General features: G+C 40.7%; 2 protein-coding genes across 6 annotated transcripts in view; both read left to right on the plus strand.

Moving 5' to 3' along the window:
- The window catches only part of MAP3K5 (mitogen-activated protein kinase kinase kinase 5), a 180,503-nt gene extending 168,473 nt beyond the window's left edge, over nucleotides 1–12,030 (plus strand). For 4 of the 5 annotated variants that reach the window (XM_039532599.1, XM_039532598.1, XM_039532600.1 and 1 more), the window contains 5 exons: nucleotides 3,206–3,449; nucleotides 6,016–6,128; nucleotides 7,710–7,822; nucleotides 10,080–10,156; nucleotides 11,305–12,030. In XM_039532599.1, the coding sequence (XP_039388533.1) occupies nucleotides 3,206–3,449; nucleotides 6,016–6,128; nucleotides 7,710–7,822; nucleotides 10,080–10,156; nucleotides 11,305–11,365 (608 nt within the window). In that variant the 3' untranslated portion in view covers nucleotides 11,366–12,030. Of the gene's footprint in view, nucleotides 1–3,205; nucleotides 3,450–6,015; nucleotides 6,129–7,709; nucleotides 7,843–10,079; nucleotides 10,157–11,304 lie in introns of all 5 variants that reach the window. The other variant, XR_005597031.1, reaches the window with a different exon arrangement.
- A 4,544-nt stretch (nucleotides 12,031–16,574) lies between these two features.
- Nucleotides 16,575–20,210, plus strand: part of MAP7 (microtubule associated protein 7) — a 181,578-nt gene continuing 177,942 nt past the window's right edge. The window contains exon 1 of the mRNA XM_039532604.1: nucleotides 16,575–16,688. Coding sequence (XP_039388538.1) covers nucleotides 16,625–16,688 — 64 coding nt within the window. The 5' untranslated portion in view covers nucleotides 16,575–16,624. The remainder of the gene's footprint in view (nucleotides 16,689–20,210) is intronic.

Raw genomic sequence — 20,210 nt, forward strand, 5'->3', positions numbered from 1 at the left:
TGCTAGAGGGCCCCCTCCTCCTGATTGTGAACTAACCTCTTTATCTGCTTGCTTGCTTTGCTTTATAATATAAAATTTCCCCCTGATTCCACTACTCAAAGAAGTGGTATGGGTATCACCAAAGCTCATGCTGCAAAACGTCTGTTAGTCTATAAGGTGCCACAGGATTCTTTGCTGCTAGTAATGACAAAGTGACTAGAGAAGTGTGAATGTTTCTTTGAAATGTTTTTTGCAAGCTTAACTGCCACGCATGGTGCATTTTTCTTGGTATTAATGGTGGTATGTTGACCTAAATTCTGCTCCCACTGAAGTCAATTCCAATTCACTTCAATGGGAGAAGAGTCAGGCCACCACTCCGTGCTTTTGAAAACTCCCATCCTAAAGTCCTAAGTATTTAAGGTCCTTCCTGTTTTGCGTAGCTATCTTCAGTGTAAATGATAAATAGGCTGTGAAGAATTTGATTTTTTAAAATCAATTTTGACAGAAATATCAATGTTTATTTTTAAGCTTTTTTTTTTTTGGTAACATGTTCAGGTTTTGGGGAAATTATGTGGGGGCAGACAATCAGAGGTCAGACAATAATTATTTAATGGCAGGAGACATTGAAATTTTAAAAGTTAAGCTGTTAAAACAGAAATCGTCAATATGTGTCAAAATATAAAAAGTAAATATTCTTAACTTAAATTCTCAAGCAACATATTTCTTACTTTGCCTGTCTGTACATTTCAATTATTATCTATAGAAATATTTTTTCATCATTTTGTGTGCGTTGGTGAAATGGATATTTATTAACATTTGCCAGTTAAAATCTAATTTCTAATAACTTATCAATAAATTGTTTATTTGATACTTCCAAGTTACATTGTATGTCTGATTTTAGTTTTACTGGAGTGCTGAAAATTCCACAGGAGTTTTTATTACTGCTTATTCTTTATTTGTAACTAAAAACTTCATACTGGGAGCTATTCAAAGAGGAAGATGAGGAGTTATTAGATCTTGGTTACAAGACTAATAAATTGTTGTCCCTTAGTGTAGCATAATAGTTTAACTGGAATCCAAACATTTTCACTGTAAAAAAAAAATTCAATTTGGATTACTGGTGGAGGATTAATCTGCTTTCCTCAATTTGGGGCAAGTATAGTTTCATTGCCTTTGGAAGCTTTGGGCTTGTCTACATTAACTGCTGGATCAATGGGCAGCGATCGATCCAGAGGGGGTCGATCTATCGCATCTAGTCTAGACGTGATAAATCGACCGCTGAGCGCTCTCCCCATCTACTCAAGTACTCCACTAGGGCGAGAGGTGCAGGTGGAGTTGACGGGAGAGCGTCAGCCATCGACTTCCCACAGTGAAGACACCGTGGTAAGTAGATCTAAGTAGATCAACACACACACACACACCTGCGCAGTGTAGACCAGGCCTTAGAATGTCAAAATCTACCTTAGCTCAGCTGTGGAAGAGCATACTGCAATGTGTGGAAGTGAAGAGTGAGAAAATGGAGGGGATCCTGGGCAAACTCCCCTTGGGAAGGTGGGAAATCTGCTTCTGAGTTTGCCAGCAATTAGGGGGAATGCCTGAAAAAATTAAGAATCAAATGGGAGAATATATGGGGGGGAAAGGCTTAGAGGTAACCAGTCTCAGTTGAAGAAGGAAAGGAAGGATGTGTATCACTAACGATGGAATTTGCAAATTGACATTACTTTGTTAATACACTGTAGAAGAATACCACAGACTTAATGGAGTACATGTTTTACATAACTGATAAGAATTGGTAGTTACTGTAAAGGAAGGAACAGGAGGCAGAGTACATTCCCTCTTAATACAATAGTCAGAACTGACTTCTGACAAATGAAAATGAACAGTGCTACTCCACTTTTTTAGTATTATCTATCATTAGGGGGTAATAGTTTTGGTAAGTAAAATAATCCTAATTGCAGATAATGCTAAATTTGGAAGAATGGGAACCCTGCCCCCAGGTATAGAATTTATGGTAATTTAAGAGTTTGAAAAATGTAGTTCAGGTCAGATATATGAAAAATTATAAACTGAGGAGAAAGAATAAAGAGGGGAAATGTTTGCTGTACAGAAAGTGCACCAGTTTAGTGACCAGGAAAGAGATTTGGGGATTATTTTAGAAAAATCCCTAAAGCCTTCAATCTCGTGTGCAGCTGCAGTGAGCATTTAGAGGATGTAAGACTGCATCCATCGCATGATGGATATAATGTAAATCCAAGGTGGTGGTAGTGGAATTAATAGGTACTGTTGCTTTAACCTAAAATACCGTGTGCGATAGTGATCATTAAAAATAAATCTCAAAAGCTATTGCTCTGTTTCAAAACATAAATAGTATAAAAGAGAAGGGGAAAAAGTAGCTAAATATGCTTCATACAAATAGTGACAACCTTCGGAATGAATACCCCAGGGAGCCATTTAAAATCGGAGCGAAAACAAGAATAAATATAAAACAAAGATTAGAAGTTAGAGTGATGTTGACAGAGGAAGAAAAGGAAAACAGAATATATCAGAATACTTAAAATTAACGTCTGACTTTTATTCTGTCCTGTATTTAACCAAGTCCACTGGCTTTAAACAAATACGTCACTGTAAATCTGAAAAGCAAAATAAAGAAAAAAGATTTGAGACATATGTTTGAAGCCAACACTTTAGCCAAATCACTTGCCTACAGAATTTTGTTTTATTCACATTAAAATCCATTACATAGTGTGTTTAGAGGAGTTTTTTAGTTTTAAGGGTCTGATTGAAAGACTATTGAAGTTAACAGAGAGACTCCCATTGACTTCAGTATGTTTTGTATGCAGCCTTGTGCGAGAGGAATGCAAGCATGTTATGTTGCAAACTTTGAGCAGGTATTGCACCTTCTTTGCTTTATGTGGCACACACAGTGAATTCTGGGATATCTGCATGGTTTATGACAAAAATACTAGCGAAATCTGGAATCCTATTAATAAGTACAGATTGTTACTGCTTGGAGATTGTAAATGATCATCAGAAGCCAACTAATGTTTAAAATGTACTAAACCATCGCAGCATTTTTAAGCTGTTTTTAAACCCTTTGGAAACACAATTACAACCTTTTGCTGCAAATTTTTCAGGCATGGTTTAATCAAAACTCTAGGATGAGCTATAATTATTTAAATATGACTTTATTATTGTGATTATTAATAATGAACATTATTTCTAATAGAACTGAGGCCACACTTTAGTCTTGCATCTGAAAGTGATACAGCAGATCAGGATGACATAGAAGTTGAAGAAGATCATGATGAACGGCCTCAGAATCAAAATATTCAACGGCCTTGCATTGTCATAGAAGATGCTATAGCTACCTCAGGTGTGAGCACACTCAGTTCTACAGTTTCCCACGATTCCCAGGCTGCTCATAGATCACTGACTGTTCAACTAGGAAGGCTAAAATTAGAGACAAATAGGTAAGTCTAGACTTCTAGGGATCCAAGTGTATTTGTTATGATTGATGCTTTTTTCTTTTACTCTTAAATAGTTTCTCCAAATCTGACAGCTGTGATAATCCATAATACAGTGCATTTCTCATTTAATTGATGATAAACAGTAATTTGTAACTCTGAGCTTGGAAAAATCCATATCATTTATTTCAGGCTTATTCACTTCAGTACACTGCTGACAATAATGAGTGTAAATCTTGCTTTCAGGCGTGCTCTGTTTTTAACTACTATTAAACTTGTTTCCAAGGTTCTGCTATTCCTGCCTTTCATGCTTCATGGTTAAATGACACATTTTGGTTCCATAAAAGCAGAACTCATTATTCCTTTTTATAGTTATTCTCAGGGAACAAATCCAAGCTGCTGAACAGGGGCACTGCACAATTAAACTGGGCCCAGTCTTGTCATTTGTCTGGTTTTGCATGCAGAATTCACTACAGCAGGATTGATCCCTAGGATGCTGAATTGTTTTAAAAAACAAATTTTTCTTTCAGATAGTTGAAAGTGGAGAACAGTAAGGCCTTATGAAAAAAAACAGGCCTGAAAATACAGATTTAGGAACTAATTGAAAAATATGTCTGTACATTTTAAAATGTGTATATACACTGTATCTTGATAGGACAAATCTTGTGGTGCTGGAATATTCTTTATAATCCTTTATACAGATGATTAAATTCAAATGTTTGGCAATGACACTTCATTTCCAAGCACATTAGGAAACTCAATGTGATTCAGCTTGATTTGAGGTCTTTAGACAAGAGAAGCTTTTTAGTAACTCAGCATCACTTGAATTACCTGTTCGCATTAAAGTCTCTGCATTTTCTTATTAGAGTAAATGTCATTTGTGAGTTCTCATATTACAATATAATATATTCATCTTGACATAAATAGATAGTTAAGACATATTCTGATTGCCATATATAATACAATGACAATATACTTCAGAAGTTCTCATACAAAAACCTCTGCAATCTCCATTAAGCGAAGGAATTAAAAAGAAACTAATTGAGATGGTCACACGTTACTGCCCAAGTTTCTGATGGGGAGTGGCATCCTAACAACATGTTACTATTCAGAATAAAGTTTCATTCCTTTCCCTCTAAGAATGGATGGAAGATATACTGTTAGTTTCTTTGGTTTTTGTTTTAAAAAATTAAGGTGTGAGCAACATGCTGCTCTTACATGCAAAACCAAAAACTTTGTCATGATAATTAGATACAAAAATACTACCTTCCATAAGTTATATGGAAAACTTCCCTTAAATAAATATATTTCTTTAAGCTTTGTTAGCATAAGTAGCATATGGCGGTCATTTGCAAGGCAAAAAGTAGTAAACTATTTAGATGACCATGGATACATTTTTCAATACAGATGAATGGGTGAAGAATAAACTATATGTACTGTTAGGATCAAAACAATGGTCCATCTAATCCACTATCACATATCTGACAGGGGCCTGCACCAAATGCTTTGGAGAAAGATGTAAAACCCCTATAATAGACAATTATACTCTAACATTTCCAAGGGGAAGTTTGAGGAGAGTTTCTTCCTAACTTCAGGGAGTTAGTGGAGTAGATTTATGCTCTAAAGTATAATTTATATTCTTTGCATCGTATCTATTGTAACTGTGTAGTGTTCAGATGTCTTATTTTTTAAATTTTACTAAGCTCTTTGCTGTAACAATATATTGCCCAAATGAGTTCCACAGATTAACGGTGCCTGGTGTTAGTTATTTCCTTCTATCAGTTTTAACTTTGTTGCCTTTGACTTCCTTTGGGTTTCCCTTTGTGTTTGTATTGAGAGGTTAAATAGAAGCATTAATTGACCTTCTGTAGATATTAATTTTACATGATTCATCATGACACCACTTAGTCAATCCTCTCTAAAATAAACAGATCTTATCCTAAAAGATTAAGATTTAGGAGAAGATGCAGGGAGGTGACCACCAACCCTTTAAACCTACTGAGGACTGGGGACAAAGCCAGTCTCTGGACTTTGAGTGCAAGGACTGATCTAGGCTAAAAATTACAGCAATGTTGTACTCTACAAAGAGGGCAGGGAGGGACTGCTCCCATTGGAAGGGAATGTGTGCTACACCCTTTCAAGAAGTATAGCTGTGGCCACACTCCAGCTGCATCTACCTTTAATGCTGTGCTTTCAGGAGCTCCTGCTGGGGTAGGTATAGCTGCCCTGCACCTTATGAAGGGTAATGTCTTAAAGACACAACTTAGCGCTATGTCCATTAATGGTTTTGACCTCGATGACACTCCTTCCTCCATAGCTGAACACATTACCCAATTGCTTTGTTTATTTTTTTTCTTTAAGAACCAGACTCAGTTAAGTAGGAATGCTGAGTTGCTGAAGCTTCACTGAAAGTTTCTGTGCAGCTCCTATTTGCTATGAATGCTTCAAACTAGTTTTGTTGAAAGGCCCAAACTCTAGAACTAGAACACATGTAAAAATATAAATATTCAGTATATTAGGGTTGAAAACATAAAATTAAATTTTAAAAATCCATGTTTTTTTCTCCCTGCAGGCTACTAGAAGAGTTAGTGCAGAAGGAGAGAGAATTTCACGCCCTTTTGCATCAAGCTATAGAAGAAAAGGATCAAGAGATCAAAAACCTGAAGCTTAGGTCACAGCGAGTAGGTGAGTGAGTAGAGATTTCAAAAGAAACTGTTCCACACAGCAACTACAAAAGAAGGCTGTGGCAGCCAAACTTTTGTATTTCATTGGCCCAGCATCAGTAAAGGTCTTTCACCACATTTCTCCTAGCCAGGACTTTGTAGAATCAAGCAAGTATGCTGTAGAAATAAGTTACTTCATTTGTTTCTATATCCACAGTAAAAGCAAGTGTTGTATAACTCAAATCATACTATTGATCTGTGGTTATACATTACTAGATAGGGAGAGAAGGAAGGGGAGAGAGAGAGAGAGAGAGAGAGAGAGAGAGAGTGAGTGAGTGAGTGTGTGTGTGTGTGTGTAAAACCTATTATCAACACCAGGTATTCGAGAATTATTTTAGCTGAAGAAGCTGGATGTTTTTGGAGCTGAAGGGCCGGAGTTCTAGAATAGCATTGTGCGTAATTTATCTAGTAATTGTGAGTGAAATCCTGGTCATGTTGAAATCAGTTGGAATTTTGCCATTGGCTTCCATGAGGCCAGGATTTCACCTTTTGTTTCTTATCTGCAGCATACGGATTCATTAAGTTATCATGTTCACTCCCTTGAAGAGGTGCAGCAACTTTACTGGTTGATTCAGAAGTGAAGAGTCCAGATCTTTGCTGTCAAAAAACTATGTGCTCCTCACATGGGCACTGAGGAAGAGAACAATAAATGGAAAAAATAGAGGAGGGATCAGTAGAGACCTGTGAGGGACTTAGAGGATCATGTCCCACTTTCAAGGGAAAAGAGCCATACTTGAGAGAGAGAGAGAGACTACTGCAGAAGCTTTAAAAATCAATCAAACAATAGAAATCTTATTTGTAGTAGGGGTGGAGGCCCTTGCACATTTTAGCATGGAATGCATTTCTATAGTAGAGTGGAAACCCTGGCAAAACAGGGATTATAAAAATAGTACAGCTCCGGGTCCTGAAGCCTTACTCAGGTAAAATCACATTGAGGGCAATATAAGTCTTGTCTAAGGCCTTGTCTACACACACAGATTGTACCAGTTTACCAATTTAAATCATACCAGGATAGTTATTACAACCCAAGTATAGATGCAGATGTATTGGCATAAGAGTGCCTTATACCTTGGGCTTCTGATTTTTAGTTTTAACTAATAAACACAGATAAAACACCCCCAATTAAAAAAAAAAGAAATCCATATTTATCCAAGAGACACCAGCAAAACACCAGAAATGGTTGCACGCATCTAAGGGCTTGACTACATGTAGCAATAGTATGGACTATGGGGAAGTCATTTCCAAAAATGCACTAATGCATTGTTCACTAATTGGTCTGTGTAGACCCTGGCATTAGAGGCTCCCTAGTGTGCTTTAATGTAGTGCTCTTTTGAAACAGTACTACATTTAAGCGCACTAGGGAATATTACCTGAGTAAATACTGCAGGATTTGATCTCTCTATCCTTCACTGTAGAGGCACTTGCATGTCCCATTTTTGTGGAAAGAGTAGGAAAGGTCACTGAAGACAGTGCTTCTCTGTTTAAAACTGTGAAGAGGACACTTTGAAAAGACCTAACTTTTTTTTCTAAATATTTGATCTAGATATCCCTGGACTGTCGGTCTGTCACCCTAATCCTTCTGGCACAGGGGTTGAAGACTCTGATCTCATAAACTGGCTTAGAGTTCATGGAGCTGATGAAGATACTATAAATAGGGTAGGAAAGATTTTTTTTAGGTATGTGTGTGATACAGTAGCAGTGCATTTTTCTAGGACTTAGTGCGGAAAAAAACAGCAAAAACCTTGGAATGATTTATACACTTTTTGAAGGAGATGAGATTGGGGTGGAGGGACAAGGGAAGGGTGAAGAATAGAAAGACCATCATAAAAAGTCTATTCTTGCTTTTACTTCATGTAGTTAGCTGAGGGATGGACAAACTTTTTGGCCCGAGGGCCACATCTGGGAATAGAAACTGTATGGTGGCCTATGAATGCTCAGAAAATTGGGGTTGGGGTGTGGGCTCTGGTTGGGGGTACGGGCTCCAGGGTGAGGTCAGAAATGAGGAGTTCAGGATGCAGGGGGGGCTCCAGGATGGGGAGTAGGGTGCGGGGGGGAGGTGAGGGCTCTGACTGGGGGTGTGGGCTCTGGGGTGGGGCTGGGGATGAGGAGTTGGGGGTGCGGGCTCCGGGCTGCAACTGAGGGGTTCGGAGGGAGGGAGGGGGATCAGGGCTGGGGTAGGGGGTAGGGGTGCGGAGAGAGGCTCAGGGGTGCAGGCTCCAGGCAGTGCTTACCTCAAGTAGCTCCTGAAAGCAGCGGCCATGTCCCCACTCTGGCTCTTATGCGGAGCCACAGCCAGGCAGCTCTGCACGCTGCCCCAGTCACTGGCACCACCCGTGCAGCTCCCATTGGCCAGAGATTCCAGCCAATGGGAGCTGCGGGGACGGCGCTTGGGTGGGGGCAGCGTGCAGAGCGGAGCCCCCTGGCTGCCCCCACACATAGGAGCGGGAGCGGGGCCATGCTGCTGCTTCTGGGAGCTGTGTGAAGTGGCCCCTGTCCCTGCTCCCAGGCTGGAGCGTCAGGGCGGGGCAAGCCCCAAACCCTGTTCTCCAGCAGGCGCTTGAGGGCCATCTTAAAACAGCTGGCAGGCCGGATCTGGCCCGCGGGCCATAGTTTGCCCACCCCTGAACTAGCTTGATGCAATAAAACACATTTTCCAGTTAACTAAAAACATTTTGATTGGCTTCCTAATTCCTAAGCATCTTTGCACCTCTTCCAGCAACTCCTGTTGATTGCAGTAAAGCCTGCTTGTAAACTTCAGGAGCAATGGGGGTTGACTTTGACTAGATACATCAAAATAAAATTTACCGGTACCTGTGCCTTGTCTCCACTAGGATTTTACATTGAACTAGCTATCTTGATATGAAAACATATACACCTATTTTGTAGTGAAGACAGAGCCTTAGAGATATTGAGCATTCTAGAACTTCAGCTGACTTTAGCGAAGACCTGTGGCTGATTAGCTCCTTTTGAGGAGCAGGCCCACGGTGTTTTAAAGTTAATCACACAAAAATTGAAGCACCTGAAGTGCAGAGGTCACTTTTGAAAACCAAGGCCTTAACTTCTCTGTGTGTTTCTTTCCCCATTGGTGAAATGGGATATTTATACCAACCTACCTCCCAACTCCCCTATCCCCAGGAGTGTTTAGAATTAATTAATTAAAGTCTGAGGTACTCAGCTATAGTGCGCTCTATAGAATTGCCTATTAACAAAACAAGACAAAAGAATCTGAACTACAGAATTAGGATCAATTTAAACATATATACTCTGTGACATGCAAACATTCAACATCCCATATAAAGATGAGGTATTTTCATTGTATTTACAAAACATAAGCTAGACAAAAGCTACATATAAACAAAACAATAGCATCAAACCCTTTATTGGCAACACAGTTACCATATTTTGGACCAGTCCTGTATTCCTTCTGCACTCAGAATTTGATTTAAGGGAGTTTTGGGTACATAAGGAATGCAGGCTCATGTCCCTATATTACAGAGGTCAGCAACCTCTGGCATGCAGTTCGCCAGGGTGAGCACCCTGGCAGGCTGGGCCAGTTTGTTTACCTGCCGCATCGGCAGATTCAGCCGACCGCAGCTCCCATTGGCCAGGGTTTGCCGTCCCAGGCCAATGGGGGAGGTGGGAAGCGGCGCAGGCAAGGGATGTGCTGGCCGCGGCTTCCCGCCACCCCCATTGGCCTGGGACGGCGAACTGCAGCCGGTGGGAGCCGCGAGCAGCCGAACCTGCGAACGTGGCAGGTAAACAAACTGGCCCGGCCCGACAGGGTGCTTACCCTGGTGAGCCGCGTGCCAGAGGTTGCCGATCCCTGCTATATTATATATAAATCTTAGAATAAATGGATATATCTGACAAAAGTAGCCTAACTTTCAATTAGGACTTTTTTCCCTCCCCCAAGTTTTTGGCAGAAGACTACACATTAATGGATGTTCTCTGCTACGTTACACGAGATGATCTGAAATGCCTGAGACTAAGGTAACATTTCACCTTCTTTTTAATCTCACAAAGCTGAAATATAAAGACAGTCTGTGTTATGAAACTACAGAAATAGAAAATTATGAATGGCATTCTTAAGGTGTGAAATTTACCTATGTGAAATGAACACTACAAAATCTAGTTTTCAGGGTTTCTACACACACAGAGACACTCTGAATATGTACTGATTAAACATTTAAAAATGTTTTAGTTTGATTTTGTTATTTGAAAGAATTTATTCTTCAAGTTAGCTAAAGCAAAAGACTTGCTTGGAGAGAGGTCCCTATGGAGTGTTGATTTATATAAACAATTTTAGACACAGATAATTTAACATTTTGAGAACAATAAACCACAGAACCTGTCTGAAAATGATGCAACTGCCACTAAACTGTTACATAATCATACCAAGTTTGCCTGTAGAAATTGGATTTGACTAGAAGCAATGCATACAGTTATACCAGGTCTCCCTTGCCTTCAATCATCTTAGCTAGATATTAAAATATGGACAAATAGTAAGATTTCATACTCTAGTATTTCATTATATTAATAAGGATAGTATGTAACATTTATTAGTTATGTTCAAATTAGCCTAGTCTACTTTGAACAATGAGGGCCTGATTCTCTTTAATACTACATTAATTTGATCATTGATTTCAGTGGGAGGACAGTTATGCCTTTATGCCAATGTCAATAAGGAGTAATTCCACTGACATCAACAGAGATTCACCAATTAAAGCTGCCACTTACGGATAATTTTTGGCTGTTAATTTTTAAGCATATTGGCTCCAGTTACTAATTCAGCCAAAACTCCCATTCAATTCAGTTGAAATACATATTAGGAGGCAGTGCTTATGGTCTTATTTAAAGTCTATTGAAGTCAATGGGAGTCTTTTTATTCACTTCTGTGAGCTTTAGAGCAGTTCTTTTAGTTTGTATTATAACCAAAAATGCTATTCACATTTGTTTTAATTTTGTGTTTTAGTATTTCATATTTGATTTCTCTGTGTTTTTACCACGTTTAATGAGTACAATGAATGTATTACTACCACTATAGGATGGCTTGAATCGAAGCGTACCTGAATCAGGATACTACGGAAGTGAAGTCCAGTTTTTTTAAGCTAAACATCTTAATGGTTTTTCTTTTACAGAGGAGGGATGCTATGTACGCTCTGGAAGGCCATCAGTGAGTTTCGAGAGAAACATGCTTGATGCTGGCTAAATCAGTTTCTACTTCTTTGTAGAGATTTAGAGATTTTCTACAGCACAGAGCAGGTTTGCCGCCAGAGAGAGTGTTGCACTTTATCCAGTATTTGTTTACCAATGTTAAAAACACTGCAGTTCTTGACTGCATTTACTCCGACAATCCCTAAGAAGTCTGTAAACACCCTCTTACATTATTTTTGTTTTAAATGATTTTACATGGAAGCTTTTTTTTAATCTTAAAATCTGTTGTAGATAAAGTAACCAGATGGTAATTTTACACAAAACCTATGTAAGATTTCATGTGATTGTGCATCACTGGAACAAAACCAAAATGTGACAACCTTTCAAGTTTATTCTTCTTTGTTATATACCATAATAATCCGTAGTAGAACTTCATAATTTCAGTTATCATGTAAAGCTTACATTTTTTCTTGTAGTGTGCAGAACCTAAAAGTAATTGTTTCTACTGACTGCCCTATATAAATTTTTAATATTGTTTATTTTTGGTAACTTAAGTTCCCTGGTCTACAGTACATTTATTTTAGAGTTGTTTATGTACTACTGAACTGTACCAGTTGTATATGCCTGAACCATAGTAATGTTAGCTTGTTCTAAAGCTATCTATTGTGACATACAAACATACATTCTTAAAAATAAAGAATCTAAGAATACAATGTTGATACTTTCCTTATTTAAGAGCTTCTAAAAATAATCGTTCAAAATGTGATACATGCAGTATAGCTAGGAGTAATGAGACAAATCTACATGGAAAATTTAGGCAGAATATTAAGAAAACCTTCTCGTATTAAAGTGACTTGAAGCTTAGAGTTACTGTACTTCTGCCTTGGTAAAAAAATTATTACAAACTCATTCTGTTTTCCCACATACTACGTCTAATTTCAGCATCCACATTTTTCCAGGACAGAAAAAACTCTTCACCTAATGCTCCAGCTGGTTTAATAAACAGCTTGACTAGCTATAGTCAGTAAGAAGTGGACTTTCAGCTCCCTAGCCACAAACTGTTAGTTGGAAAATCATTTGGGGGTATTTATTCTGTTCTGAAAGCCTTTTGATTATGCAAAGGATCTTTCCCATAAATCATGAAAATGGACAATATTCCTCCACTGACAGTTTGGAACATAGGAATTGCTATAATGGACCTGACCAGTGGTCCATCTACTCCCAATACTAGATGCTTTTGAGGCTGTTGCTAGAAAGCCTACAGTGCACAATTGTGGAATAAGATGAATAGAAAAGAACTTGACCAAAACTCTAAGTAGTTAATGCATGGTTTATGCCCTGACCCTTGAAGGCTTAGTGATGGATCACAGATTTTTTTCAAAGGAAATGGAATAATTTTTCCACTTATTCTAAACACAAAGTAACAAACTGCCTTATAAATATATCAGTACATATCTATCTGAACAGCAGCAAACTCATTGCTAGGTTATCTATGCTGACTTTGAAAAAATCAATCAGTTGTCTCTCTGCACCACAAAAAGTACTGTACATGAAATTCTTTATATACAGTAGCATTTTCACTCCAAAGGGCTTTAAAAACACATTTATAAATTTATACACCTGGGGAAACTCAATCCATCACTGAATTGCTGCTATGTTTGGGGCTACATAGTTAATTTAAATAGTTTATAATACTACAACAGCAGGAGACAGAATTAGTTAGAAATTCCTAGTTAAACAGTGCAAAGGTCAGTTGCAGAGGATATGTTGTGCAAGGACAAAAGCAACATATATTGTCACAGGCAACTACAACAATTGTTTATGTGAAAAAGTAAAATTAGGAAAATGTCTTTTTTAAACTGTTTTAATTTAATTCACCTGCTGGAAGTAAGATGACAACAATATGGCAATCTATGAATAGCCAGTTCTCCACTGACTATGGTTGGGAAACCTCTGATTTAGACTTTTTTCAGGTTGTGCTGTGTAATTTTATTACCTTATTTCCTTTATCCGTATTTTTAAACATAGTTTATGGTAATAAGCTGGAGGATGAGAAGGGTCCCAGCTGGTCTTGGCAGTACATTAGGAGAGAGGTGGTCTCCCTAACAGTTGAGACCTTAAACATCTCTCATCCCTGTATGCCCCAGAGTGTTTCTTTATAGTAGGCCTTTACAGTTCACCACAAGAAATATGAGTGAGTAGTGGTCGCTGCATCTGAGAATGGTACAAATTTACTTGACTGCAGGCCCATACGTTGAGAGTGAAGCAGTGGGCCATGTTCACTACCAAGGAATTCTACAAATTCTTAATATAGCATTAAGAAATTTCTAATAAATTTATGATAGTATTAGATACACATTGGGTGAAATCCTGGCTCTGCTGAAGTCAATGGAAGTTTTGCCATTAAACTTCAGTGGAGCCAAGATTTCACCCATATTTTCTCTCCAATTGCGATTCAATATTTTTATCTCAACTATCATATATAATGATTCATCTTTTTTCCGGAAGCAAGGATAATATCTGTCCCAATTTGTTGACAGCTGTGTCAACACCTGGTTGTTCCTCTTTACTGTACTTTGACTCCAATTTAAGTTATGGTTCATAGTCCACTCCTTTGAGTCTGTTTCTTTGATTTGAAGCTTCTCATAAGTAGCTCCTCCCTCATATAATAAAAGGATGAGGAAATTAACAAGTTGTTAGATGAGGCTATGAGTAAAGGACTAGGAGAATTTTGGTACTGACTGGCATTTTGCTGTAATGTATGATGGCTGTTTGTTGTGAAGAAGATTTATGTTTATTTCATCATTTGTGTCAGTGGCAGGAGAATTGTGTGTGCATATGTGTTTATGTGCATGTGTCTGAGAGAGATATCTCTCCTGCAATCTTCTTTTGCAGTCTATCTCTTCTGCAATCTGTGGTGCCTTCTCTCCCCCCGCCCCATTTACAGCTGTCTATATCTCTCAGAACAGTACCCCACTACATCTATCCATGCCTTTGTGACCTCCAGATTAAATTATTGCATTGTACTCATTTAAAAAGGTGGAAGAACTAAGACCTTGTATAGGTTCAGAAGCTAAAACTCTGCATTAAGATTCCTGGTAATTAGGGTGGGATCCATGAAAGGACTTAGGCATTGCACTGCTGAGTGCAGGGTGACCAGATGTCCTGATTTTATTGGGACAGTCCCGATATTCGGGACTTTGTCTTATATAGGCGGCTATTACCTCCCCACAGCCCTGTTTTTTCATACTTGCTATCTGGTCACCCTAGCTGAATGTCAAGCTTCCTAACTTTCAGGTGCTTAGAAAATCACAGGAACAACACTATAATCCACAAAGCCAAGTTAGTAGGCACCTAGCTCCCTCTACAATGCATGGGGAGAGAGAGTAAGAATGTGACCTACAAAGGCCAACACAGTAGGAGCTGTCTGCCTAAGTTAGCCAGTGGGAGATGTAGAGGAGGGGAGTGTATACTAAGCACTGCCCCTTTGTTGGACATAGGCATCTAACTCTGCTTAGGGATCTCACTGAAGGGAACCCAGTACCTGGAGTCAGGCAGCTTTGGTTTTTCTTGCAGAACGGAGTTAGGTGCAGTGGGGTCACCCACCACTCAGGAAAGGGCTCTAACCACTGAGCTATAGAATTGTCTGATGTGGGGCTCTCTCAAGTTCTGCTGTTGAAGCTGTTGTACTGTGGATAAATAATGAAGGAGTGATTGGGACAGGAGAACTGGACCCTGGGTCTTCTACCTCCTAACCACTCGGGTACAGAATCATTCTCTTCCTCTCCTCCTGAGCAAGGACTATTCCACTGTGGATAAATACTTAAATATGCTTTGTGCCACAGGAGAGGATGAAGAAGCCATACATCAGAATATCCAGTAGTTTAGTCTTTGAAGCCTCCTCTTGAGAAACAGGATTTGAACTAGGGTCTCCCCTTTGGTAGAGAGGCACTGAACCAGGGTATCCCCACATCCTAGGTGAGTGCTCTGACCACTGAACTGAAAGTTATCAGGTGGAAAGGAGCACCATCAGCACCATCTCCTCCACCACCACCAGAATTTTGAATGGGACCCATTCCAATAGGTGTGCTCAGAGTGCCTACCATATCAGGCCCTGCAGGTGGGATAGGTGGCCCAATGCCTATCTTCCCTTGGTTTGTGATTCACTGTGGCGCTTAGGCAGGAGATAAACATCGGTACACCTAGAGGGAGGCAGCAATGCACATGCCCAGAAACAGAAATGTAGGTGCTGCTGTGCTGAGGAAACTCATACAGTACCATGAAAACATAGGTGCCAATGTCTACAGCATTCAATGTCAGTTTTGTAGATCACAGTGAAGCCCAAACTGGGACTTAGGTGCCTACGTCTGAGGTTTAGGCACCTAAATGTTTGTGGCTCCCACCCTTACTGCCTAGACATGCTGCCTCCTGAATCAAATTACCTTCAACCAGATTATAAATCTTTGGGGACTGGAAGAGGTCTGAGAGAGCTGCTTTTGGAACAGCCAAACCTGGAGAGCAAATTTAGGATGTGGTTTATATTGTGTATAGACCAACCCCGCAGGAAGGGGCAGGGTCTGATAAGGACATTCAAGACCGCTGGGATGTTACATCTAACTCAAGGTGAATACCCAGGCGGCTTAGTGATGTTAAGCAATACTGAGCACGCCACAGCAGTTTTTAGTCAGTTGCATTAACTTAATAGGCTCTTCTAGGTACAAGTCAATGTTCGTCCTTTGACTAAGGAACCCACGTACAGCTTGATCTTAGAAGCCACCTCACCTCCCACGTACCGCCACAGGACAGGAGCGATCAGCCCCCGCCGCACCCCACACACGGACCGGAACCGGGCTCAGGAAGCGTTAATAAAAGAAATGCAAGTCACCAGGCACGATCAGCACGAAGTCTGAAGCAGGTCTCCCAAGCGGGCACTGGCTCCTTAGTGCCAGCTCCTGCCATGCCAAGCCCGCGGGAGAGCCGTGCCGCGAGCCCCAGGGGGCCGGGCAGGCCTGCGCGCCGAGCCGTGCGCTATACGCTGAGCACGCAGCCGCGGCTGAGGCCGGGATGCGCCCAGCACAGTCCCCGGAGAGCAATGCCGACTCCCAGCCCCGCACCGGCCGCTCCCCCTGCAGGAGGTTGGCAGGGCGAGCCCAGCCTAGTCCCCAGCCCCCGCCCCCGCGCCCTGCCGCACCTGCCCGCGAGGTGGCGCTGCCGCGGGCGCCCCGGCTGGTGCGTGGCGCGCTCACCTGCCCGCCTGTGGCTGCGGCTCCCGCGGGGCGGGGCGGCTGAGCTCACCGAGGAGACATGGCGGAGGCAGGGGCGGCCGGAGGCAGCAGCGCCAGCGACGCTCCCCGCCGGGGCCCTGCAGGTGAGACGCCCCCCCCCCGCACCTCGGGGGCTCCTGGCGGGAGCGCAGCCCTGGGCTGGGGCCGCCTGCGCGGGTTCCGCGCGGAACGTTGAGGGCGCCGGTGTTCTAAACACCCCCCTCAGCACCCAGCGCCGCTTTCCCCGGGAGAGAATCCGGCTGCTCCGCGGGCAGCGAGCGAAGGGTCCCTGAAAGCACCAGCCGCCTCCCGGCGGGGAGAGACTGTGCCCAGGGGCTGCTGCTGCAACCTCATCCCGCAGCGCCTGGGGGATGGTCCGGTCTCCGTGCCCGGCATCGCCCTCCTCCTGCCGCAACAGGTGCACAGCATGCCCCGCTCGGCCCCCTCCTGCTGCCCCCGACTTCAGGGGAGGCTTTGTAACTAGGGAAGGATCCCCCCGGGATGGAGGGGGTGGAATTAACTCACACCACCCCTTGCAAAACTACTTAAAAAATCTCCCGCCAGCAGCCCTCTTTGGGTAGGGGAATGGATCTGATCGCTCCATGTCCATGGATCCTAGCGCCACCAGGGCCGGGCTTTCCAGTCACTTGTGCGATGAGACTGACCCACAGCAGCCTGCTTGCAGTAATTAGGCAGGATGTATGTGTACTTAAGGTGATCATTTCCTGCTTCTCGAGGTCAGGGTCAGACTCTGAGCCAATTTAGATGCACTTGTCTCCTTTTAATTAAAGTGGCATCAACTCGTATCACCACACTTGGGTTGCTGGTGTTTTTATTCTAGAGTCATGTATTTTTAGGGATTCATTGCTCAACTGGAAATGTTCATTGTGGTTTAACTCCCGCCTCCTAGCATACAGCGCTGCAGGTTGTGTGTTTAATTTAAATGGAATACTTTCTGTTCTGTTCTGTTCAAAAGTACCTATGTGAATGCAGTGGATGCAATTTAAAAATTAGACATCATTACAATTGGCAGTAGTTAAATTTACTGTGGTATTTGCAGCATTTCTCACCCTGAACATATATAAATGTAATACCACTCTAAAGGTATTCCAGTAGTAAAGTGTCTAGTTGCAATCCGGTCTTTAGTGGTGATTACTATACATATATAGGTGTGTGTATTGTTTAAAGATGCTATTTCTATTGCTTAAATCCAAAACCAGTGTTTCTGAAATTTGCAGGCCATTGTTCCATAATGTGGATTAATGCCTCTGGCTGTTTTAGAATAAAATAAAACATTTAATATTAAAATATAGCAGTTCCCCAAAAGTTTAGTTAGTCACAGATGCAGTAACATGAATACTGCACATGAGCCCCCAATAAGATTTGGTAGCTAAGAGAGCTAACAGGATCCTTGAATGTGCAACTACAGGAAAATTGAGTGGAAATGGGGAAGCATGGACCATTATTGGAATATTGCATCCATTTTCAGTGTCAACACTTTAAGGATGGCCACAAATTGCAAAGGATTCAGCAAAGAGCTACAATACCATTTGAAATGTGAAAAACTCTGTCTTACAGTGAGATACTAAAGGAGCTCAGTATATTTAGTTTATCTGGGGGGATTAGGAGGGGTTTGAACACAGTCCTTAAGAACCTACATATGGAGAAAACTTCTGATAGCAGAGGGCTCTTTAATTTATCAAAGGCATAACAAGATCCAAGGGCTGGAAACTGAAACTAGACAAATTCAGTCTACTCTAGAAATAAGGCTTTTTTTTTTTTCTTTTTTTAACACTGTGAGGGTAATTAACCACTGAAACAACTAACTGGAGGAAGAAGTGGTGGATTTTTCATCACTTGAATGAAATCTTTAAATCAAGATTGAATGTCTTTCTAAGAGATGGTCTACCTCCATCAGAAGTTACGGATTTGCTGCAGGTACTAGAGGTTGAGGGGTCTATGGCCTGTATTATACAGGAGGTCAGACTGGATGATCATAATGGTTCCAATCTGGCCTTAAAAATCTGTGACTAATTAAATGTTGATGCTTTTTCCTTAATTTGTCAGCTCTATGCTGTGTGCAGAGGGAGGTGGAAAGTTGGCTTTATACTGATTCGTGTATCTCCTGTAAGGAGGTATATAACCCTAAGAGCATTTAAAAACTGTTCTATTTTGGTTTAGGAGTGAGGAGGATAGGAGAGTTTGGTTTACATAATCAGATCAACTGCTGTTGTTACTTTAGGCACAGAGGTGGCTTACAATCAGATGCAGGAAAGGCATTGTCACTTTGGCATGTTCAGGGTGGTATATGTTGGACCGAACTGATTAAATCCTTCCTTATTTTTTCCCCCTCCAGACCATGATTCCACTTCTCTCTTACAAAGTTTGTATTCGCCTTACTCTTAGGATATGGCTGAGTTTCTCAAATATTGAAGTGAAGGTTTTGCTTAAAACAGTGTACAAATAGGACATACTGTTGCTTGTTGATTGAAAGTGTTTGTGCAACAAACTAAATATTTTAAACAAATATTTTATGTAATTGTATGGTGACGTGATTGTAAATAAACAAAGGGACAGGGACATACCCATGCAAATATCATTGAGACCTATCCTTCTTCCTTTTGTAAATGTACTAGGGTGGTGTCTCTGTTAGAATTTTGGTTTATTGTCACAGACTTACAGTCATCACTCTAAAGTTCAGCTTCTGAAAGGGCAAATGTCAGTTAAGGCTTCTGAGTGTAAAAGCAAAAAACAAAACAAAGAAGCAAACAAACAAACATAACCTGATTACCCATGCTCCACACATGCATGCACACACACAGAGAACCCCTCTGGACAATTTTTTTTCTTTTTTGAAGAATGGGTTAAAAGAAAATTCTTAATTTTTAAATGAAGTCTAAGATTGTTGACACAAGATTTTCACTGCATCATTATTGTTAAAACTAATTTTTCCTCTAGGTATTTATGAAAACAAACGTCAGAGAAAGTATTTTAAAAGTAAACACACATTCTGAGTGCAAATTACTTATAGCTTTTAAATGATATTTAAATCATGTGAGTGGTATTTCTGATGATTCAGTTTATTATTGTTTCATATTATTGTATTTCATTTCCATTTTATCCATTTAAACATTGATTATAGATAATAAGCAAATCTGTTTGCTTTCCTTGCTAGAAAGACTGATCCTTAAACTTGCTTGGAGTGTCGAAGTTCATCCACAACTTGTTCATGTGTGAAGTGTCTGAGTTAACCTTTAGCAATTAAGCTGTTTATAGTCCATGTACGAGTAGGTCCTACTCATCATGGTATCTGAGTGCTTCTTGAGTATTTAAAAATAAAATAATCTCCTTTTCTTCTATCCCCACCAGTAGGAAAAATAGCTCTGTTAGAATATTGTGTGTGTGTGTGTCAAATACATTAGTTTTCATTTAGTTTTGAAAGCCACATTCCATAGTCTAGGTCCAGCTCCTGTGATGGTTCTGTCTCTTGTGCTCAAGAGACTCCCCCTATTGCTTGACAGTTTTATTGGTTTAGTAAAACGTAGCTGTTGTGGAGGGAGATGCAATCCTCAGGTAGCTAGGGCCAGTCCTGGGGAGGGCTTTCAATATCAGGCCAAAGACTTTGA

Source organism: Mauremys reevesii, linkage group 3 (assembly GCF_016161935.1).
Source record: "Mauremys reevesii isolate NIE-2019 linkage group 3, ASM1616193v1, whole genome shotgun sequence".
NCBI lineage: Eukaryota > Metazoa > Chordata > Testudines > Geoemydidae > Mauremys > Mauremys reevesii.